Genomic DNA, 24,177 nt, shown 5'->3' on the forward strand with positions numbered 1-24,177 from the left:
TAATGTCTCTAAGCTGGGTGAGTAGAGCTGCTTCCACTTTAAACTCCTGTCATTTCACAGCTGTAGTTCAAACCAGTTTTCACAGCCTCCTGGGTAGGTCATCTTGACCTATATTGTTATACTTTGAAGTGTTTTCATACGAAAATGTACCAAAAAGCTCACAGGATGAAGGTAATTTGCAACAAGAAACAAATGCACAGCTTATTTCATGTCTTGCGTTTATGTAAGTGGATAAGCGGAAGCCCATTTAATTCATTACTTTGGTTGATAGGTCATATATATTTTGACTGAAAATTGTAGGAAGCTGTTCCCCTAAGGAAGTCTTGGGGGTAGGTGAATGGGGATAGCAATATTGCCTCAGATTCAAACTGGCATCACCATAAACCCTGAATGCCAGGGTGGAATGAAGTCAGCCTTTTATAGCTGAAATACAATTTTTTATTCACCATTGTCTGCACAAATCCTTGAAAATAAAATTCCTTTCCCTACCATCTTTGTCTATTTTATTTGTCACATGAATTCATTGAATTTTGTTCAATACTCTGCTGGGTTCTGCCTGTAGTATGCTTTTTTAGTTTACATCAGTGAATACCTTCATTCCTGTTACCCTATTGTGATGGTCACCAAATATATGATATAGTTCTGAATTTATGAGCACATAATTTTCTCCTTTGGGGGAGCTGATACATGCATCAGCTCATGTATCAGTATGATATATATATGTTTTGAGGAATATTAAATAAGGAAGATAGTGCTCTTCTATACTTTTATCTACCATTGCTGTTAAAATACAGGTATTATTTTCTGTTACCATAAACTCCTTCATTCAGATGAGGCTATCAGGTTAACCAGCGATGCACCTAGGCAATCCTTGAGCCAATGGGATTCTGGCACATAAATGGATACTTTCCCCCTATTTGTTTATAAGTGCACGGTGGGACTGGCACAGTTATAAATTCACAGAATTTTTCTGATTTATCTTACTCTCACACATAAACTTTCTCATTGAAAAAAGAGATGGTAACAGATTAAAATTGTGTTCCCTGATAGGAAAGATGCTAATTCTAATTATGTAATCACTACTTCTTTTTCACTACTCATTCTGGAGTTTGAAAGTTAGACATGCTTTAATAGACATGAAAGTGAAGGTTCAGCAATATGACTGCCACAGCATCAAGTTTCGGGTAGGAGGGCTCTTGTGAATGAGGACAGGGATATGCCTTCCTACACCCCATCATCCTGACTACCAAGCTTTCGGATTTAAGTAACCTCACCCTTCCCTTTGGTAGAATGATGTTTTCCTTATCCCTGAGGGGTAGGAAATCCTGGGGAACCTGATACTGGTTAATGACCAGGATTTGCCTTCTCCATGGGAAATTAGCCAGTCACCTATAAATCTGAGACTGAATCATCTTATATCCTTGGGTCGAAGACCAAAAAAAACCTAGAGATATGGATATAAATATGCAGCTGCACCAAGATCAAAAGACAAGCACGATTTAGTATTGCTGGATTTTGTCCAGCCTTTCCCTCCGGCCTGGATTCCCCTCCGAGCCAGGCGAGGGCAGCAGAACGGATACCGCACGACGCCCCCTGCTCAGTGGTTCCTCCCAGAATCCTCCGAGGCGGGGGGAGGGGCAGAGGGCTTTAAAAGAGGATGCGGACTTCCGCTCCTCTTGGAGGGAGAGCGGCCTGGGGCGAGAGTGGTTGCTGTGTTTCCTTGGTGTTGCGTGAAAGGCGCGTGTGGGCCGAGTGTGAGTGGACGCATGACTGTGCATGTGCGCGTGGGGCGTGCAAGCNGAGCCCCTCCCCCGCCTACACCTTGATCTTATTTGATCGGGTTGTGACCCTATGCCCCGCGGGGCCGACCTGAAATGAAAAGCTCCCCTCCTGCGAAGCCCCCCTCCTCGGGGGCGCTGTGCAGCGAGGCCCCTTTGGCGGCGGCGACGCCGCGGTCCCGGAGCCGATCTTACCGGGCCCGGCGCTCAGAAGTGATGAATTGATCAGATAGACGAGGCCGGGCTAGTCCCGGGCCACTGATTATCGAGGCGATTCTGATCTGAGCCCGGTCCTGGGGCACGGCCGCCAGTGGCACTGGGGCTAAACGATTACAGTCGGCGGCGGCAGGGGCGCTGACGAGGTTCCGGAAGGTGCAGGTGAAGGAGATGTCGGCCCACCCTTTGGAGCTGGAAGCGCACGAAGCCTTGTTTGCCGCTGCAGTGTTTGTTTTTTAGTCCCCTTCCTTTTTTCCTTGAGGCCCGACTTGTGATGATCCCTTGTATGGTACCAACACTGGTGCCCCCTGGTCTAGAGGCACACTATACAGCGTCTGTCACTAAAGGCTATAGGTATATGTGCGTGTGTGTGTGTGTCCATAAGAAAACTTGGAGAGCTTATAAATACTCAGATTCCAAGGACCCGCCCCAGATTTACTGAATTAGAATTATTAGGGAGATTTTAAGTCTATATTTTTAAAAAGCTTGAGGTATTGGTCACGGTAATAAATTTGTAACTATTCAGTATCAAATAACCTGCATGAGATGATTATCTGGAGGATCACCCCTCTGCCACTTTCGGCCATTATAAATAATGAGAATTGAAACTTCATATTGCCACTTGGCAGCAGATACTATCTGAATAGGTTGGAGTGTCTCTGTGGAAGAGGGGCTGTGATAGTTTGGTGGAATTTAAGGACCATGTGTACCTGAATAACAGGAAGTTGTTTCATATCTGAATTATTCGATAATGCATATGCTGGGGGCGCCTAGGTGCCTCAGTCGATTAAGTGTCTGACTTCAGCTCAGGCCATGCTCTCATGGTTTGTGGGTTCCAGCCCAGGTTGGACTCTGTGCTGACAGCTGGGAGCCTGGAGCCTGCTACAGATTCTGTGCCTACCTCTCTCTCTGCCCCTCCCCTACTCCTGCTGTGTCTCTCTTAAAAAATAAACATACATTAAAAAATTAAAAAGAAAATAATGCATATGCTGTCCAAACTTAGAAATGGGAATTTACAGTATTCTAAAAGGTCTTCCTTTTCTTGCCCAATTTAACAGCAGGTTTCCCCTGAGTGACTTGTAATTTTAGAAACCACATAATGCATCAGTTTTTAGGTCCCCTCAAGCCCAAGCACCGGGTTACTGAACCATGTTTAGAAGAACTGGCTGTATTTCATAGCACAAATGGACAAAGAAAAGGGAATTGGCTCCCAGGCAAGAAGACAGCAGAGTTAGAGAATGAACAATGGCAAGGAGCCATAACCAGAGAGATGGAGTCCTCATGGTAAAGTAGAGGCCAGTAGATGACAAAATCCACTTGGTCTGAAATATGTTGTGTGTGACATCATAACCATTAATGCCACATAGAACTGCCAGGATATGGTGGTATAAGCTCATTAAGAATATACGCTATGTCCATTCCTGTTTCCCCAACACTTAGCTCAGTGCCTGACATATAAAAGTTTGCAAGAAATGATGAATGGATATATCTATGTTTGGAATGACTTCTAAATCCTTATCTTTTCAGCAAGATGACTCCAAATTGCAAATGTATCCAGCAGGACTAATTTCTAGAAACTGGGAAACTTCCATATTTTAAGAGTAGACAAGTGTCAACTTTTAGTCCATGGATAACACACTTCAAGTTTCATCCGGCACAAATCTATTTAATGGAGGTGGGCGACAGGATGTTCCACTATGATTAATTAGTCCAGGGGCCTGGTCAACACTAGGTAGAGAAAAAGCCACCATCCTTCTTTCGGGAGTAGCCTCCATTGGTGGCTGCAGTGTGAGGGGACACTGTGGAGAAAAGAGAAGGAGTAGGCTGTGAACTTCAATCTTTTGCCTTTTCTGGGAACCTGTAATCCATACATTTCTGGGTACTGTGGAGAAGGTTATTGTGACAGCTGGGGAAACTGGCACATAGAGAGGACTGATGGGAGACAGCTATCGATCTTTCACTCCTAGGTTTCTAACATTTGCTAGAATTTTTGTTCCCTAGAGCTAAGACTGAGTTAAAGGCTCTGAAAAGTTGAATTCATTTTCTTGCTTATAGGCAGCATGTCCCCTGGGTTTAGCCTGATATATGCCAACTTAGTCACTGCTATTCCAAGATCCTAAGTTATCCCTGAAGTTCCCTAGTGGCCAATCAACTCAAATCCCTGATTCCTAGGTCCATTTAAAAAAACTCTTGTACCACCCATCTGCCCCCATAGTCTTCTAACCCTTACCTATGGATCCCTGGATGCTGTGGATAGACTCCTTCTTAGGGTTGATCCAGTGTCTGATGTTAGCCTGGGAAGTGATGGAAGGTGGCAGAGGAGGGGGTAAAGGTTCTCCAGGGAATTGGGTCTTCATGATTCTAGAAGATGGTATGGGGAAGAACAGGGGAGAGTGAAATCAATCAGGAGAAAGGTGAGGAGGGGAAGATAGTTGCATGCAGTCTCAGAAATAATGCAGCCAAAGGTCGTTTTTATCTTTTTCAGTTGAATTAACTGAAGCTTTTGTTTGTGTATACAGATAAGCACAATCCTGGAGGATTGCTACTCATTTTAGATCATAAAATATATACAGATGTAAAAAAAATATAGAAATCTGTATACAAATGAGTACCTCTTGGTTATCTTTGTTTTTTCTCACGTTAACACTTTACCATACTTGACTGGATGGCATTGTCCTTAAGATGGAGAGGCTCTACCTCCACCACTTACCCATGGGTATCCTGGGTGGTCTCCTGATGTAAGAGTATCTCATTTTTGTTCTTGAATGTCCCTGTGTGGTGGTTGTACAAGGCTGCTAAGCGGAAGTCCAGGTCATCCTTTGGTATCTACAGAGGAAGTCAACCCCACCCCCACCCCCCCAGGTTAACTTGCCACCTCTACCCAAACTCTAGTCAGGTTCTGCTGGGCTCTACTTTTCTGCAAAAGCAGAGTGAACCCATTTTATGCCTGAGATCCACCAACTCCTTACACACCAAAGACATCTTAACTCTTTCAATATAGAATTGTGTCATGGTTAGGCCTAAGGAAGGGTGAGTTCTTACTAAAGATATGGAAATAATTATACTGTCCTTCAGGTGGGCTTAATGGGCCTTACTTCATTTATGGTTCAATCGGAAGAGAAGTCTGGTGAGAACACAGCTTGCTCCAGATAATCAACTGGAGCAAAACCCAAGCCTTCCACCTTCCCAGAAGCCAGATAAATTGCTATTTGGTTTTGGATTTGGGAGGATCTTGGTTTGGGGACAAAATAAAGATGCTGATGCAGTTAAGGACAGACTAACTTTCCAGAAATGATAGTCATGAGTCTTAAGCGGATGTAAAGAGAAATAGCATTTCAATATTAGATACCTCAGGATCAAAAAAATAAATATCCCGCCTCACGGAGGTGATTGTGGGAGTTGAGTTGAGCCGACTCCAGGGTTCCTGTTGCTGAGCAAGGTGAGTTGGGTTCTTATATGGCAGTTTCTGCAAAAGAGAAACCACACACAGGACCTGGTTACAGGAGGCCTTGCTGATGTGATGGCTTCAGTGATATCCATCTCCTTATTCCATCCTATGTTAACTGAACCTCAGAGGGATATCTTCAAAGGGAAGAACAAATATGAGGCAAGATTTGCAGGCTTTGATGCTCCTAAGTTTTCAATCTTACAACTGGCAGAAGTAGGCCAGGAATACAGGGAAAGGGGTGAAGTGGGACAGGGGGTAAAGAGTGCAGAGGAGACAAGATGATGAGCTCAGGTTTAGATGTCCTGAGTTTGAAGAAAAGGCAAGACATCTGAATGCAGTCAACAGGTAGAAAAATGGGAAGTGTGCAAGTCGGAGGAGAGCTCAGAACAAGTCGTAGGGGTCTGGGGGTCATCCACATGAAGTAGTAGCTGAAGCCTGCAAAAGGAGTGTGGCCAAAAGGGCTCATGATTGCACAGTATTATAATGGGGGAGGGGGAGGAAAGAGAGGCAATCGGAGAAAGGAGAATCAGGAGAATGCAGTGACTAAGCAGGAAGAGAAAAATATCAGTAAGTAGGGTAGGGTTATTGTGACTGCAGAAATGTTTAAAAAAAATACACTGGCTAGTCAGTCCTCTAAATACAACCCCATAAGCATGAATGTGAAAAGCACATAACTGATTTCTTCATTACATGTAAAGCTGTATTGTATCCCTAGTGTCTAGAACAGCAGCCTAACACATGGCATTCAAAAATGAAATACTGTTTGAATGATGACTGAATTCTACCGAGTACAACTCCAACCTAGTAGAAATCAAATTCAACTTATCCAGTGTTGGAACTCTCCTCCCCTCTATATATGGCAAAGTGTTGTGTGACTCAGGGCAGCTAGACATTAATTGAATAGTATGTACCAGGCAGTGTGCTATCACCAAAAAAGATGACAAATGAAATAAGAAAACTACAAATAAATGACGCAAGCATAGGCAGATTTCCTTCCATTCCTCAAAAGCTACATAAGCCTTTTTATGTCATCATTCAGTAGAAGAATGAGACTGTCTTTCATTGAGAAAGTCAAGACTATCAAGCAGGAATACCATCCTCACATCCAATGTCCTTCCATCTAAAAGGAAGAGATGTTCCTTTTACCCAAGGATAACTCTTATGAATGGAAAAACATATTCCATTCAAATGGAAGGGGGAAAAAGCCAGGTAGCAATACTTATATTAGACAAAATAAACTTTAGGTGTGCAGGATGGTTTAGGTTTAGGGTTGACCTGGCTGTATTTCATGTATGCAAGATGGAAAAAAGACTTCCATGCTGTTCTGCCATTTTGGCTCCTCCCCCAGACAAAATAAACTTTGAAACAAACACCATATCAAGAGTCAAATAAGGGCATTACATAGCGATAGAAGATCAATCCAACAAGAGGATATAACAATTGCAATTATCTATGTACGAAACACAGGAGCACCTAAACACATAAAGCAAATATTAACAGACATAAGAAATTGATAGTAATACAATAATACTAGGGGACTTTACTCCACTTATATCAACAGATAGATTATCCAGAAAGAAAACCAACAAGGAATGATGGCTTTGAATGATACATTAGATCAGATGGACCCAATAGATATATACAGGACATTCCATTCAAAGCACCAGAATTAAAAATTCTTTTCAAGAGCACACAGAGCATTTTCCAAGATGGGTCACATGTTAGGCCACAAAACAAGTCTCAATAAATTTAAGAACACTGAAATCACAACAAGCAACTTTCCCGACCACAATGGTGTGAAACTAGAAATCAATTAGAAGGAAAAAAAAACCTGAAAGAAACACAAATACCCAGGGGTGCCTGGATGACAATTATTAAGCGTCCGACTTCAGCTCAGGTCATGATCTTATGGCTTGTGAGTTTGTGCCCCACATCAGACCTTGTGCTGACAGCTCAGAGCCTGGAGCCTGATTTGGATTCTGAGTCTCCCTCTCTCTCTGCCCCTCCCCAGCTCATGCTCTCTCTCTGTCTCAAAAATAAATAAACATTAAAAATTTTTTTAAAAATAAAGATTTTAAGAAAATAAAGAAGAGTTAGTGCCCATTCTTCTCAAGATATTCCAAAAACTAGAAGAGGAAGGAAAACTTCCAAATTCATTCTACAAGGCCAGCACGACCCTGATACTAAAATCAGACAAAGACACTACAAATGAAAACAAAACAAAACAAAAACTACAAGCCAATATCCCTGATGAACATAGATGCAAAAATCTTCAACAAAATATTAGCAAACCAAATTCAATAATGCATTTAAAGGATCATTCTCCATGACCAAGTGGGATTTATTCCAGCAACGCAAGGGTGGCTAAGTATTCACAAATCAATCACATTAACAAGAGGAAGGATAAAATCCATATGATTATCTTAATGCAGAAAAATCATTTGACAAAATACAACATCTGTTCATGACAAAAAAAACCTCAACAAAGTAGGTATAGAGGGAATGTGTCTCCACATTATAAAGGTATATATGAAAACCCACAGGTAACATCAATTTCAATGGTGAATAATTGAAAGATTTTCCTCTAAGGTCAGGAACAAAATAAGTATGTCCACGCTCACCACTTTTATTCAACATGTATTAGAAGATTTAGTCACAGCAATCATATAAGAAAAGGGGATAAAAAGCATCCAAATTGTAAGGAAGAAGTAAAACTCACTATTTGCACATGACATGATGCTATGTATAGAAAACCCTGAAGATTCTACCAAAAAACAATTGGAACTAATAAATGAATTCAGTAAAGTTGCAGAACACAAAATTGATATACAAAAATCCGTTATTTCTATACACCAATAACAAAGTGGCAGAAAGACAAATTAAGAAAACAATCCCATTTACAACTGCACCAAAATTAATGAAATATCTAGGAATAAATTTAACCAAGGCAGTGAAAGACCTCTTGTCTGAAAATTATAAGACATTGATGAAAGAAATTGAAAACAACACAAATGGAAAGATATACCATCTTCATGGATTGGAAGACTTAATATTGTTAAAATGTCCATACTACCCAAAGCAATCTAAAGATTCAGTGCAATTCCCATCAAAATACCAATAGCATTTTTCACAAAACTACAACAAATAATTCTAAAATCTTATGGAACCACAAAGACCTCGAATAGCCAAAGCAATTTTGAGAAAGAAGAACAAAGCTGTAGGTACCACAGTCCCAGATTTCAAGACATGCTACAAAACTATAGTAATCAAAACAATACAGTACTTGAGGTGCCTGGCTGGCTTGGTTGGAAGAGCATGAAATTCTTGATTTCAGGGTCATGAGTTCAAGCCCCACACTGGGTGTAGAGATTATTCAAACAAATAAATAAACTTAAAAAAAAAACAACAACCAATGTAGTACTGGCACAAAAACAGACACATAGATCAATGGACTAGGATAGAGAGCCCCAAAATAAACTCATGCTTTTGTGGTCAATTAATCTATGATAAAGGAGGCAAGAATATACAATGGAGAAAAGACAGTTTCTTTGATAAATGGTGATGGGAAAAAAAAACTGGACAGCTACATGTGGAACGTTTAAACTGAGCCCCTTATATCATACACAGAAACAAAATGAAAATGGATTAAAGACTTAAATGTGAGACCTGAAACCATAAAGTTCCTAAGAGAAAACATAAGCAATAATCTCTTGGACATTAGCCTTAGCAAAATATTTATATCTCCTCAGGGAAGGGAAACAAAAACAAAAATAAACTATTGGGAGTACACCAAAATAAAAAGCTTTTTCACAAAGAAAAGCCATCAACAAAATGAAAAGACGATTTACTAAATGGAAGGAGATATTTGCAAATAATATATCTGATAATTAATATGCACAATATATGAAGAATTTATACAATTCAACACCAAAAAAAAAGAAACCTGATTAAAAAATGGGCAGAGGACCTGAATGGACATTTTTCTGAAGGGGATATACAGATGGCCAACAGTCATATGTAAAGATGCTCAACATCACTAATCATCAGGAAAATGCAAATGAAAACCACAATGAAGTATCACCTCATGTGAGTCAGAATGGTGAGTATCAAAAAGACCAGAAGAAAAAAAAAAAGACAAGAAATAACAAGTGTCGTCATGGATGTGTAGAAAAGGGAAACCTCGTGCACTACTGACGGGAATGTAAGTTGTTGCAACCACTGAGAAAAACAGGTTCCTGAAAAAATCAAAAATAGAAATACCATACAACTCCATAATTCCACTACTGGGTACTTACCCAAAGAAAATGAAAACACCAATTCAAAAAGATATAGGGACTATGTTCACTGCAGCATTATGTACAATAGCCAAGATATGGAAGCAATCCAAGTGCCCATCGATAGATGAATGAAGAAAATGTGACATCTATATATCTATGTATCTTTATTCTTTTTTAATGTTTATTTATTTTGAGAGAGAGAGAGTGAAAGAGGAGGGAAAGGCAGAGAGAGAATGCCAAGCAGGCTCCATTCTGTCAGCACAGAGCCCAGCGTGGGACTCAATCCTGCAAACTGCAATATCACGACCTAAGCCAAAATCCAGACTCAGACACCTAACCGACTGAGCCACTCAGGAGCCCCTATATCTTTATTCTTTATCCATTCATCTATCTATCTATCTATCATCTATCTATCTATCTATCTATCTATCTATCTATCTATCTATCTATCCATCCACATGGAGTATTACTCAGTCATCAGAAAGAGAAATCTTGCTATTTTCAACAACATGGATGGAGCCAGGGTATCTGCTAAGTGAAAGAAGTCAAAGAGAGACAAATACCATATTATTTCACTTTCCTGCAGAGCCTGAAAAATAAAACAAAACAAAAGCAGAAACAGCACCATAAATGCAGCGAACAAACTGAAAGTTGCCAGAAGGAAGGTAGGTAGAGAGATGAGTGAAATAAGCGAAGAAATTAAGAGAAACAGGGGCGCCTGAATGGCTCAGTTGTTTAAACGTCCGACTTCAGCTCAAGTCATGATCTCGTGGTTCATGGGTTCGAGCCTTGCACTGGGTTCTGTGCAGACAGCTCAGCACCCGGAGACTGTTTCAGATTCTGTGTCTCCCCCTCTCTCTGCCCCTCCCGCGCTCATGCTGTCTCTCTGTCTCAGAAATAAATAAAAACTATTAAAAAAATTTTATAAAAAAAAGAAATTAGGAGATATGAACTTCCAGTTATAAAACAAAAATGTCACAGGCATGAAAAGTACAGTATAGGGAATATAGTCAATAATATTGTAATAATGTTGTACGGTGACAGGTGTTGACCACACTTACTGTGGTGAGCACTGAGTAATGTATAGAATTGTCAAATTGCTATGTTGCACACCCGAAATGAATACAACACTGTATGTCAACTATACTTCAAAAATAATAATAAAAAGGAATAACCTTTTTCCCCCTAAACCTAGCCTTTCCTTGTGCTTCAGACAGACCTGAACCATCCTGGCATCCCCTATACTCACCTTCTCTCTCATTCTATTATCACTATCTCTCTACACTCTATCACCTTCCCTGCAGAACTAGATAGACTTCACGAGTCAACATTTACTATCTCCACTTCCTCCTCATTTCCACCCCCTCTTTAGCCACTGCAGTCTGGCCTCAAGCAAGCACTGAAACTGCTCTTGCTAACGGATCTTTAGCTTTAGCTAGGTTAGGTGGATCCTTTCCAGACCTGATCTTACTTAACCGCTGCAGTTTCTGGCACCACGCTTCAGATTCCCTCAAATGTTCTCTCCATGCTCTGTGGGTCCAGCTCCTCCTGGTTTTCCTCTTGCCTTTAGCTATTGCTGCTCAGCTCCCTTGTCAGCACTACTTTCTCTTTCTCTGCCCCTTAGTGCATTCTCCAAGGTTTTCATTTGTGTCTCATGTTCTTACATTCACTGGAGGAGCTCATTCCTTCTTGTGGCTTCAACCAACACATGGCTATTTTGACTTCCTGATATACATCTACAACCTACAACTCTCAACCATGTTGCCTGCTATTCATCCTCACTTAAGAGTCCTACCACAAAAACAACATCTACATAACTGATCTGAACATCTTTTTCCCCAAACCTGCTTCCTCTGGATCCCTCATTCAGTAAATGGTATCAGTTAAGTCCTCGGAAACCTAGGAGCTATCCTCGACTTGTCCCTTCTCTTGGGCTCATCCATATCCAGTCACAAAGTCTCATCAGACCTGCCCTTTGCATCTTTTTCACATCCGCACCTCACTGTAATCCCTGCTTTAGATCCGTTATTCCTCCTGGAGATTGCTGTCTCCTGAGGCTCCTGCTTCCTTGCTGATTCCCCTTGTCCCAACTCCCATTCTACCCAGTCCACTGCCACTGTGCTTTCTAAACACCCATTGATTGTGTCACTCCAGTGCTTAAAATCCTGACATGATGCCCTGGCGCCTCCAGGATGGAATCCTAGCTCACTAGCATGGTGTACACAGCACATCCAGCCCAACAAGGTCACTCCAGCTCCTGCTCTCTCCCCTCCTCCAGCTCACAATGATGCTCCAGCCATTCTGGACTCTGGTCCCAAACAGGCCACTCTTTCTCTCCTTTCCATGTATGGGTACCCGCTGCCTCCTCTGCCTTGAATGCCTGGTTCTTGTTTCCTTCTTCCTAACTCACATTCTACCTCCTCCCTCACCTGGCCCAGCTCACCCGTATTTGGATGTGAAAACTCACCTGCTCTGGGAAGCTTTCCTTTAAGCTCCCAGTTCTGACACACAATGCATAACTCTGTCATAACGCCTATTGTGCAGGCATTCTTGCGGCTGCAGTTGTCAGCTTTCCTACTAGAGTTCCTCTAGAGCAGGAGCTATATGTAATTCATCTATATATCCTCAGTGTTGAGCAGACTGCTGGCATATGGTAAATGATAAATGTTGAATAAACAAAAGGAAGCTCTTTGATCCTGTTATTAAGCCACAATTGCCACTGTATTTCGCACCACTTCAAGCATCCCAAATACCTCTACCAGAAAAAAAAAAAGATCATCTAAATTACCAAATCACTCACACACACACACACACTCCAGCATTAACCAAAAGACAGAGATGGTGCGAAAGCAAGACGTATAAAGCATGACCTGGCCGCTTCCAGGGGACTCTCTCCCATTCCATATCTCACATCTCTTCAAAGAACAGTTTTCCAAACAGGGCAAAGGGTGGTTTGGCGGGACCTGAGCCTGTTTAAGCCACATTACACAGCATTGCTTTGGGCAACGAGAGCCCCTTGTTCCTCTGGGCTACAGCTCTACTTCACTCTCCTCAAAAGCACCTCTGAAACGTTAGCCAACCTGAATATGGGGCCAAGAAGGCAGGCAGAAAGCAAACTTGTCCGGTACCTGACTCAGTGTCCTCACCAGAGTCCTTTAAGTTACCATCTCTGCCCATTAGGCGAACAGAAAGAAGAGTGCCATCGACCCTGGTGGGAATCTGCGCAAAAAACCACAGTACCTTGGAAGCCCGGGGTTTTCCCAAGTAGGAATCATCGTTATTGAAGGTAGGGTGCTGGAAAGGGTCTCGGGTGAAAGGCATGGTAAAAAGCGCCGGTGTGAGGGGTGGGGGGCCCGCGCAGCCGCACACGACGCACGCGGAGGATCCCGGGTCCCAATTGTTTGGAACGCCCAGTTTCGGTTGCCAGGCAACTACCCCACCGTCTGTGACTGAGGTGAGTTCCCTTCGAGGAGGGCGCCACCTGGCGGTGCAGCGCGGAGGACCCCTTGGGAAGGAGCTCCTGGGAACGCAGAGGGAAAGCGCCACTGAGTGTACCAGGGAGGCCCTGCACTTGCACTCGGGAGGCTTAGTTGAAAAAACGCCGGCCTCCTGGCGTGCAGGACTTCTGCAAAAGACTTCATTTGGGGAAAGAAGTCCTAAAAGATGACCCAGGAATTTCCTTCTACCTCGTTATCTAACAGAAGGAATTTTCAAAGCAATGAGAGAATTGAGGATGTCAAGAGACAGAAGAGCCCAAAGGTCGTGCTTAGAAAATTGCAGGCTAACACAAACACTCCTTGCCTAAACCGGTTTAACTGTGCCAGTCTCAAGGCTTCGCACAGAGCCGGTTGTAAAGGCACGGAAGGATCTGGTGGGACGGAAGTTAAGATCTCCAGAAGAGGCTGTTGCAGCAACACCTACCGGGGCCACGCTTCCAAGCTGTAACTTCTGGAGGTGAGATGGCGTCTCAATCTGCCTTCTATCGTTCCACACAGGAGGTGCTAAATAAGTATTTGTCGAACGCCATGTCTGCAAAATTAGAGATGCCCATAAAAGGCCTATGACCCAACAGGGCAGTGGAAAAGGTGAGTTTGGTGGCATTGGCTTAGAGGATGTTTCTACTGCGTTCTTTACACGCCCCCTGTGCCCGCCTGTTGGGCCGGTTGCAGTCCCCGGGCGCGCGCACTCCCACGCGGCGCGCGCCAGCGGCGGCGGCTGCCATGGCGACCGGCAGGTGAGCGGCAGAGGAGCTCGTGGTCCCTGACCCACCCGCGCGGAGGGAACGAGGAGGCGGTTGCCAAGGCGACGTGGGTAGGAGGAGAAGAGGAAGGAGGCAGGAGGAAGGATGGGCGGCCTTGGCGTAGCCGCAGGGAGGTGACTGAAGCCAGCCCAGCCCCTTGCATCCTCCCCCTGTGAACCTCCCTCCCCTTTTTTTCCGCCTTCTGCCAGCAGCAGCAGCAGCCGCAGCACCTGAGCCTCTGCTGCCGCTAGCTCAGGACAACGCTATGGCTGAGCCTGGGCGCAGCCTCCATCCCTCCGCCGGACGCAGGGGAAGAACTGAGCGGCGCACACTCCGGCTTCTGCGGCTGCTGCTCTGGGCTGGGACCGCCTTACAGGTGACCCAGGCAGCGGGACCGGAGCTTCACGCCTGCAAAGAGGTACCGTCTTCCCCGATCCGACCCCACTTTGGTCAGGAACATTTTGGATTCTGGCGGAGACCTTGAGGAGACCCAGGCACAGACAGTTTCAGAGGCCACGGAGTTCAGGTTTCTTTGGGGATGAGACGTGGGGCGGGGAGGGGGGGCGAGGGAAGAGGAGCCGACTGGCGTCACGGAGAGCCCAGCCTACTTGGAGGACTTAGGAAATAGACCATCCTCACAGCTTGGGCTTATGAGCTCAGGGGGGAAGGTCCCAGCTCCAAGGAGCCCAGGAGAGACCTTGGTCCCTCGGCTCGGGAATGAGGGAAGAAGAAGATGTGGGTTGTTTTCCAGCTGCAATGAAATTACCTTAAAAGTAGTTGAAAACAAAAGATTAGTACAGAGGGGCAAATTAGAAAGTGAGAGGGAAGAAGCGGGTAAGAGAGGAGTTAGGAAGGCCAGGGGAAAGTAGGGGAGCAAAGTAGGAATCCTTGTGGTTTTATCGTGGCTTCAAAAAAGGAGAGAGAACGTCGGAGATGTGTGAGGGGGGCTGAAGGGATACATTGCCTCTCTCGCCCCTCCGTGTTAAACCTCCGGTTACCTCGCAGGTTGCTAAATGCTTTGCCTCCCCCAGTGAGCCTTATTTAGTGTACCTAACAGCACAAGACCCACCTCTGACCAGACTTTGAGTCCGGTAATATTTCTCTTTCCACTAATCTCTAACTTTCCTTCTCTGGACTTCTGCTGACGTGTGTCATAAGTTTTTTTTCAAGGTGTTTCTCAAATGTTGCCAACACAATTCAGACCATAAGTAGTGAATGTCTTCCAATCAAAAATGTCTTTGAGCATTCTTTTTGGAGGGATACCCAAAGGTATTAAAGAGTAACAAAATTCACTAGTTTCTGTAGTGTTGAAATAACAGTATTTGGTTGTTCTCCGAGTAACCCTTTTTAACCATATGGCAGAGACAACAGCAAAATACAAGAACTGCATTGGGGGAGGCAAAATAAAAGTTGTTCTGTTATTTCTGTGAAATGTGAAAGAATCATAATGTACCAATAGTCTAGCCCTGTAAAAGGAATCTCCAGTGTCATGCCTGGCTAGAGTTTTGAGAGGTTGAAATACTTTTTGTAAGTTGTCAGTGTTGATTGATTAGTAACAACAACCCCCTCCCCCCATATAGGCATATATTATCTTGAAGGTGTTCTATCCATTAGACTGTCTACAACATAACAGATCATGAGGAAGTGGGGGGGGAAAGAGAGAGAATTTCTTACTTCATTCACGAACATAATACAAGTTACTCCAGTTAATGGCAGTTCTGGTACTTTTGTCAGTCCCAGTGATGACCTGCCCTGGGCCATCTGCATTGCCACTCAGCCACTTCATGACATATTTCATTTTATTATTTTTTGTAATGTTTTGTTTATTTTTGAGAGAGAGAGACAGCGTGAGCAGGGGAGGATCAGAGAGAGAGGGAGACACAGAATCCAAAGCAAGCTCCAGGCTCTGAGTTAGCTGTCAGCACAGAGCCTGACGTGGTGCTTGAGCCCACCAACCGTGAGCTCATGACCTGAGCCGAAGTCGGTTGCTTGCCTGACTGAGCCACTCAGGCGCCCCCCGTGACCTATTTTAAAGATGGTTGGGAACAGGATGATTTTGTCAGTGACTATGGCTTACTGGCCTTGGTGGCCTGTGGTCTAACCAACTGAGATAACTAGTTCAAGCAAGCCCACTTGCCTAAGAATCCAACATGGGAGCCTTCTGAGTGGAAGGTAAGAGTGTCACAGTACCAACTACTACTTCATGGTGAGATCTTGTCAACTCTGGAAAATGTGAGACATTTGAGATATTAAACATGCTGTATCATCTTGGTTTGGAGGGAGGGAAGAATATTGACACTTGAGAACTGTAGCTTGGGTACAAATTTTGCCTTCAGTCCTTTTTAAGTGGCTGACATTTGCCTCAGCAAAAGGTCTTGCCACAGCACGTGAGCTTAGGGGAGTGGAAGGCTGTGCAACTCAGTGATATCAAAGTCCCAGTCCCTGCCTGTCACTTTGCCACATAGTTTTTGGATTTTAGAATGGATGTTTCCATATCAACTGTCTGAAAAAGGATTGCTTTTGAGTATTGAAAGAGAAAGTACAAATAAAAACATAAATCATGTTACCTAACCCTGTTTCCTGTTCAGCTTCTTTACCATTAGATCCACAGCCTGTGCCAGAGTGAAAGTGGCTTAGGAGTCATGCTTTTTGGCCACAGGATCAGCAATTCCTGTTTAGACTCTCCTTGAGCAAACAGTGCCTGCTGGACACTCGTGACTCCAAAATAATAAGGAAGAGAATGAACCCATTGTTATAATGTTCTTCATTTGGCAGTAGGAACTGACTCAACAAGTTTAGGGGCTTCCAACCCTAAATGGTGAAAAATCAACTCAGGGTAGACTAAACCCTTCTCTATTATTAACCTTCATATGAATTTCTTGTGAGTCCATGTTGGGCATTACTGGCAGGGACTCTTAGCAGCCCAGGGCCAACTCTAATGACAGCAATGCTGTTCCAGCCTTGTTTCTGAAATCTGAGGTATCCCTCTGGATCTAATCAGGAAACAGAGAGGTTTAGCATGAGGCCTAGACTGAGGTGGCAGAGAACAGGGAGTTCTAGATTGCTAAACCTGGGCCATGGCGTGGCATGTGTTTCCTTTCACAATTTTATAATAATCAGGGTCACCAGCATGGAACTAAGCATCCTGTATGGTATTTGTTTTCATGAATCATTTCTTTAGCCCTGTGCTAGCCTGGGCCAAGTGCTGACTGAGAGCCAAAGGAGCATTTCCTATAGCACAATGAGTCTAAATCTAATGGTAGAGGAGAGAAAACCTTTACCAGATCTAGATCTTCCTTGTCCTGAGGCTGCAGTGCTAACTGCCCCCAAAAGGACTTCCCAGTCTATACTGAAAAGTCCAGAGGGCTTAGGAATCTGGCATACCTGGACTGTAACAAAATTCACTGAGTGAGTGAGGACTCTGCCACTTAGTAAGGATGCTACTCTGAACAAGTTAATTAACTTCTTGCAACTGCAGGTTCCCAATCTGTAAAGTGGGGATGATAATACTCTTTATTATTCTTACTCTCACAAGGCTGTTCTGAGGATTAAGTGAGATCTCACATGCAAAACATCTAGTGCGCACTGTTGACATGTCATAGGTGCTTAAGAAATATTGGTAGGCAGGGGCGCCTGGGTGGCTCAGTTGAGCATCTGACTCTTGATTTAAGCTCAGGTCATGATCTCATAGTTCCTGAGTTCGAGCCTGGCACTGGGCTCTGTGCTCACAGTGTAGAGCCTGTTTGGGATTCTCTCTCTCCCTCTCTCTCTGCCCCTCCCCTGCTCTTTCTCTCTCTCTATCACTCTCTTTCTCAAAGCTAATCAATAAACAAACAAAAAAAAAGAGACAGAGAGAAATATTGGTAGGCAGAAAAGATAAGTACACAAATAATGATATATAAATGATAATGTAAGGGTAACGTGGTGAACAATGCAAGAGTGGCAATATAGATGTGCCTCAGAAAAGAGGAAAACATTTGGACAATTAGCACTTGACTTACTTCTGGAATAATCAGGACTGCAGTGGGCAGAGATAGATTAGATAGAGGGAGGGGCCTGTGGAAAGGTACACCAGGAAAGTGCAAAGGATCCTGGGAATAGCAAATAGACCAGGCGGCTGAAATGTGAAGTAGGTGTGAGTACAATGGGAGATAAGGTTGGCATGTGGAGTCGGTGTGGGGTACAATAGAAATCAAGGTTGGAAAGTTAGAAATTCGAAGCAGGGAATCCCTGAAGGATTTCTGGTGGAGGTAGTGGCCTGCTCAGAGCAGATTAGCATGAATGAAAAGTAAACATGGTTGGGGTGCCTGGGTGGCTCAGTCAGTTCGAGAGTCCTGCTTTGGCTCAGGTCATGATCGCACGGTTCGTGGGTTTGAGCCTCGCATCAAGCTCTGTGCTGACAGCTCAGAGTTTGGAACCTGCTTTGGATTCTGTGTTTCCCTCTCTCTCTGCCCCTCCCTCCCTCACGCTCTGTCTCTGTCTCTCTCTCAAAAATAAATAAACATTTAAAAAAAAAAGAAAAGAAAAGTAAACACGGTTGAGGTATGCCAAAAGGTGAGAGAGGAGATGGGTCAGGGAGGGGGCGAACAGAGGGATTGTGCTGGCTGGTGGTAATGGGACACATAGAGAGGCATAGGTATGAAAAATACACTGAAGGTTAGAGGGTTTGGCTTTAAGTGCAAGGTGAAGGAAAGGGGCAAGCTGAGGGTTTTGGTCAGGGTTTTAGAGTGGGCGTGGGAGATGCAGAGAGAACAGCTCTCAGAGCAGAGTGATGGCCTTTCACAGTTCTGGCTTCCCCGGAGTCAGCCCCTGTACCAGAAGGGAAGACATCCTGAGACCCCAGCACCACACTTTACTGTCTGATCATAGCTTCCGGGCTTCTATATTTCCCCCTGTACTTGCTTCTAACTCATTATTCAATGTCTGAACTCCACAGGGGACCAAGTCGATCTAGAAAACATTGAGAACCTCTGAGCTTTCAGGAAATATGTCACTGAACGCGTAAGATTTAAAGTGACTCCTTTTACCAGGCAACATAAAAAAAATTTTTTTAATAAGAAAATTTTTAAATTTAAAGAAATAAAATAAAAATTAAAAAATAAAAAAAATAAAGTGACTTCTTTGGGATTCATCAAGGTTGGATGTTTGAAATATCCTGCCATATTTGGTGGAAAGGGGAAATTGAAAGTCTCCATTTTTCACGAAGAATTTAGAGGGTTGCAAGAGATACTGGCTTTTTGTTTTGTTTTTTTTATATATCAGAGGGGACTAAAGAGTAATACATTCTTGAGATCTGAAGACATTTAAGAAGTCGTTTTATCTATTCTCTTGTCTCAAGGTAGGAGTATACTAAAACTGAACCAGACTGATCATTATCTGCCTTACTTTAAAAGGTTTTTTTTTTTTTAATGTTTATTTTATTGAGAAAGAGACGGAGACAGAGTGCAAGCAGGGGAGGGGCAGAGAGAGAGGGAGACACAGAATCTGACTTGGGCTCCAGGCTCTGAGCTGTCGGTCAGCACAGAGCCTGATGCGGGGCTTGAACACATGGACTGCGAGATCATGAGTTGAGCTGGTCAGATGTTTAACCGACTGAGCCACCCAGGGCCCCAATCTGCCTTACAAGAAAAACTTCAAAAATTGTAAAAGTGACATGTTTCATTTACAGACAACTTGGGGAAAAAAAATAAAAAGAAGACAGTAAAAATCACCTGTACTCCTAGCATTCAAATCATCATTTTTGTGTATTTGTGAGAGAGAGGCATACTAGTGGTACAGAGAGTGGGGTCTGGATATCCTAAGTGGGGTGGATTCAGTTTCCAGCTCCTCCACTCAGTAACTGTGTGACCATGGGTAAGTTATTTAATATCCTCATGTCTCAGGCTCCTCATCATTGTGATGAGAATATTAATAAGGACTTCTTAATTACTATATTATGACAGTTAAGTGAGTTAATACATGTAAAGTGCTTAGAACAATTCCTGGTGCATACTAAGTACTCAATAAACATTAACTGTTACAAATTTTTAGTGGAACTATAATTAACATGGTCTTATAGCAGTAAAAAATAAGAATTTAATGATGGTAAAAGTGTTGGGAAGGAGAAAAGAGTAGATGTGAAAGATATTCTGAGGACAAAGTTGGTAGAATTTGGGCAAGAGAGAGAAGAAAGCATAGCAGTTAAGGGGTCTGGAGTTGTACTATCTAGATACGGCTACTGAGAAATAAAAATGCAGCTAGTGCAGTGAGGAAATGAATTCTTAATTTTATGTGATTTTAATTAAGTTAAAGTTGAAATGCACACTCAATTCAATCATTGAAGAATTATTGGCTGTGTTTGGAACTACTTAATATAGAATTTAATAACCATAAATTCTGTGTAATCTAAACAGAGATCAAGTATTTTGGATGAAGATGTAGCACCTGAGTTGAGTTGTGCCGTAAAGTATAAAACACAAACCGGAGTTGGAAAACTAGGTACAAAAAATGAATGCAGAATACCTCAATAATATTGCATGGTGATTGCATGTGAAATGTGTTATTAAAATTAAGTTATTTTTTTAATGGTTATTTAGTTTTGAGAGAGGGAGAGACAGATCACGAGCTGGGGAGGGACAGAGAGAGAGGGAGACACAGAATCTGAAGCAGGCTCCAGGATCCGAGCTGTTAACACAGAGCCCAACGTGGGGCTCGAACCCACGAGCCATAAGATCATGACATGAGCCAAAGTCAGATACCTGACCGATTGTGCCACCCAGGTGCCCCTTATTAAGATTAATTTTACATGTGTCTCTTTACTTTTTCAAATGTATCTGCTGGAAATTTTTGTATCTTGCATGTGGCTGGCATGGTGTTTCTTTTTAAAAAAATTTTTTTTTAATTTATTTTTTGAGAGGTAGAGTGAGACACAGCATGAGCTGGGAGAGTCAGAGACAGAAGGAAACACAGAATCTGAAGCAGGCTCCAGGCTCTGAGCTGTCAGCACAGAGACTGATGCGGGGTTCGAACCCACTCACCATGAGATCATGACCTGAACCGAAGTCGGATGCTTAACGGACCAAACCACTCAGGTGCCCCTCGCATGGTGTTTCTACGGGTCAGTGGTGGCCTGCAGATGATGGCTGTGTGTTTGTCACCTGTGGTTGAATCCTAGTTACCGTTTCAACTGCATTGTTTTGGGCAAGATACTCACCTCTCTTTGCCACGATTTTTTCATTTGGAAAATGGGGATAATTTAGTTCTTATCTTTTATGAATTGGTGGGAGGATTAAAGTGCTTTGCGAAATGCATAGTGTATAGTGAGTGCTTAATAAATGTTGTGTTTGTTACTGGTTTATGAAATGGGTTTTTTTAAATTTAGGTNACAAGGACACAAAACTTACCCAAAATTTCATAACCAGCTGAAATCACCATAAACATTTTGTTGCATGTTTCCAGACTTCTCTCTATACTTCTACACTTATATCTATATCTATATAGATATATAGATATAAGTATATAATTCTCCAAAAGTGGGATCATATCACACATGCTGTCATAACCTATTTTTTCACGCAATAATTTACAAGCAACATCTCTGTTAATAAATATAGGTCTGGCTTCATCATTTTTAAGGCTGCATAGAGTTCTATAGCATGTATATAATATAAGCCATTTAACCAGCTTAACCAATTCAAATGGCTTCTAATTTCTATTACTATATACGATACTGAAATTAATGCTTTTGCATATGTATTTGTAAACATTTGCTCAATTGTTATCCTGTTAACTCCTTATCCTAGGCATGGAGATTCCTTAATCAAAGAGCACATATTTTTTCATGTTTTTAAAATTTTATGTATTTATTTTGACAGTGAGAGAGAGTAGGGGAGGGAGAGGAAGAGGGAGAGAGAGAGAATCCTAAACAGGCTCTGCACTGTCAGCACAGGGCCTGATGCAGGGCTCAAACTCAGGAACCACAAGATCATGACCTGAGCCAAAATCAAGAGACACATTTAACCAACTGAGCCATCCAGGCACCCCAATATTATCCAATTTCTCTTTTGAAGAAATTGCACCAATTTTATTTTCCACTAAACGTCCTCACTTTTTGTCATACCTTTGGCAATACTGTCAGTTATTTCAAACTTGACAAATCAGTGGACAACACACACACATAATACCCTTTGGTTTTGCTCGGTCCATAGCAGAAGGATCCCATCTAGAGCTCCCAACTGACCTTAAAGTGTTTCTGGAAGCTATTACTGCAAGTGAGAGACAGAATCTTCCTCATTCTATAAACAAATCCCTATACATCAATCTTGTTCCCAAGAACAAGATTCTCAGCTGCTTCTCCCTCTACCAGCCAGGAGTGAAAACTCTCACATTTCCCCACCTAGATGGTCCTGGGGTAGAACTGGGCTTGGAAGGCAGACTGGATCCTCCCAAATAACCAATACAATCGACTTACAAATTTAGGTAAGTGGGAGGAAAGAAAAGCAAAAGCTGTGACAAGAAGACCTAATCTAGATCATAGATCGAGAAGGTTAGAGCTGACCTCTCTCTGAGGAGTGGGTGTAAGCGGCGAGCAGAAGGTTTGGAGAAGTTTGACAGGTGCAGATGAGTGGACAAGTTTGCAGCCAGGAAAGAGTCTGTGCTTAAGGGACAGAGAGAAGGTCAGTGTGGCCTGACAACATAATTTTATACTTGCAAAATGAAAAATGGGTATCTCCATTTTGAAGTTTCAAAATTATTAAAGGAAGACATGAGATCTTAATCAAAAGTTCTTGTTGGCATGAATTTGTTTAAAAGTTGTTATTTTTTTTTACATTTTAAGGTACTATGTGCTCATAATAATAATTCACATTTACTGAGTGCCCTAAGTGATCTACAGGCATTTGGTTCTTATAGGAACACAAAGCAACTCATTTGGTCCTTATAGGAACTCTATGAATACCAGCCTCCATTTGCATGGTTTCCTCTCTTCCTACCTGGTTCACTTTCTTCTAGAACATTCTCTGCCATCTGGCATATATTTTACATATATACATATGTGTGCATATACATCCATATTTTTTTAATTATCCATATCTTCTGACTAGAATGTAAATTTTTGAGGGCCAGTACTCTTTATGTTTTATTCCTTTCTACATTTCCAGTGCCTGCCACAGAGAGATTAACCCGCCATAGGTTACTTGGCTGGTAAGAGAGCAAGAACTCAGGCAGCTGGGCTGTTAACCACCGTGCTATTTTCTGCATGTCAGTCCCAATTGTGCTGAGGGTATAAGCTGAAAATGAAAAGTTTCCCCTCCTCCCTGCGAATCCCCAAAGGCTAATCTCTGTCAACTCTTGCTTAAATATATTCTTCTTGAAATGTTTTATGCCCATACAAGCACATCCGTCTTTTCTTTTTACTTTCTATGCAAATCAGATCAGAATATTTGTCCTGTTCTGTATTTTACTGTTTTCCTTACTTTAGGTCTATGTCTTTATTTTTAATGACTGAATTGTGATTCATTATAAGCATGTGCCATGATTTATTGAAACAGAAACTTGATGAATAGGTCAATTCCAGTCATTCTTATGGTAACAGTGCTGCAATGAATATCCCCCTGTGTGTATTGAAGCATAATTGTTTGCTTGAGTTGTCAGGTGAATTCTTTTTTTTTTTTTATGTTTTATTTATTTAGTTTGAGAGAGACAGAGACAGTATGAGCAGGGGAGGGGTGGAGAGAGAGGGAGAGAGAGAACCCCAAGCAGGTCCCACACTGTCAGCACAAAGCTCAACTTGGGGCTTGAACCCATGAGCCTGTGTGATCATGATCTGAGCTGAAACCGAGAGTCGGAAGCTTAACCGACTTGAGCCACCTAGGTGTCCCTTGTCAGATGAACTCTTTTTTTAAATTTGTTTATTATTAATTTATTTTTATTTTTTAACTTACATCCAAGTTAGTTAGCATATAGTGCAATAATGATTTCAGGAGCAGGATCCTGTGATTCATCCCCTACATATAACACCCAGTGCTCATCCCAACAAGTGTCTTCTTTAATGCCTCTTGCCCATTTAGCCCATCCCCCCACCCACAATCCCTCCAGCAACCCTCAGTTTGTTCTCTATATTTTAAGAGTCTCTTATGTTTTGTCCCTCTCCCTGTTTTTATATTAATTTTGCTTCCCTTCTCCTATGTTCATCTGTTTTGTATCTTAAATTCCGTATATGAGTAAAGTCATATATTTGTC

The 24,177-nt window shown here is 42.6% G+C and overlaps 2 protein-coding genes and 1 non-coding gene across 6 annotated transcripts in view; 2 read left to right on the forward strand and 1 right to left on the reverse strand.

The window, feature by feature from the left end:
• Positions 1 to 1,671: 1,671 nt before the first annotated feature.
• LOC144232775 (small Cajal body-specific RNA 2) lies at positions 1,672 to 2,063 on the forward strand. Its single transcript, XR_013335512.1, has one exon.
• Positions 2,064 to 3,639: 1,576 nt separating this feature from the next.
• On the reverse strand, positions 3,640 to 13,869 carry CFAP276 (cilia and flagella associated protein 276). 2 transcript variants are annotated; one of them, XM_077765531.1, is made up of 5 exons: positions 13,641 to 13,869; positions 5,344 to 5,460; positions 4,705 to 4,820; positions 4,225 to 4,355; positions 3,640 to 3,793 (listed from the first exon to the last, which is right to left on the reverse strand). In XM_077765531.1, exons 1-5 carry the CDS (start codon positions 13,818 to 13,820, stop codon positions 3,723 to 3,725), a joined length of 615 nt encoding a protein of 204 aa, XP_077621657.1. In that variant the 5' UTR covers positions 13,821 to 13,869; the 3' UTR covers positions 3,640 to 3,722. The 2 variants fall into 2 exon arrangements, with proteins under 2 accessions (XP_077621657.1, XP_077621658.1); XM_077765532.1 differs by lacking the exon at positions 13,641 to 13,869 and adding an exon at positions 12,960 to 13,104.
• Positions 13,870 to 14,036: 167 nt separating this feature from the next.
• The window catches only part of ELAPOR1 (endosome-lysosome associated apoptosis and autophagy regulator 1), a 71,821-nt gene continuing 61,680 nt past the window's right edge, over positions 14,037 to 24,177 (forward strand). For all 3 annotated transcript variants that reach the window (XM_077765574.1, XM_077765572.1, XM_077765573.1), the window contains exon 1: positions 14,037 to 14,377. In XM_077765574.1, coding sequence (XP_077621700.1) covers positions 14,225 to 14,377 — 153 coding nt within the window. In that variant the 5' untranslated portion in view covers positions 14,037 to 14,224. The remainder of the gene's footprint in view (positions 14,378 to 24,177) is intronic.

Source organism: Crocuta crocuta, unplaced genomic scaffold, assembly GCF_008692635.1.
Source record: "Crocuta crocuta isolate KB4526 unplaced genomic scaffold, BGI_CrCroc_1.0 scaffold274, whole genome shotgun sequence".
NCBI lineage: Eukaryota > Metazoa > Chordata > Mammalia > Carnivora > Hyaenidae > Crocuta > Crocuta crocuta.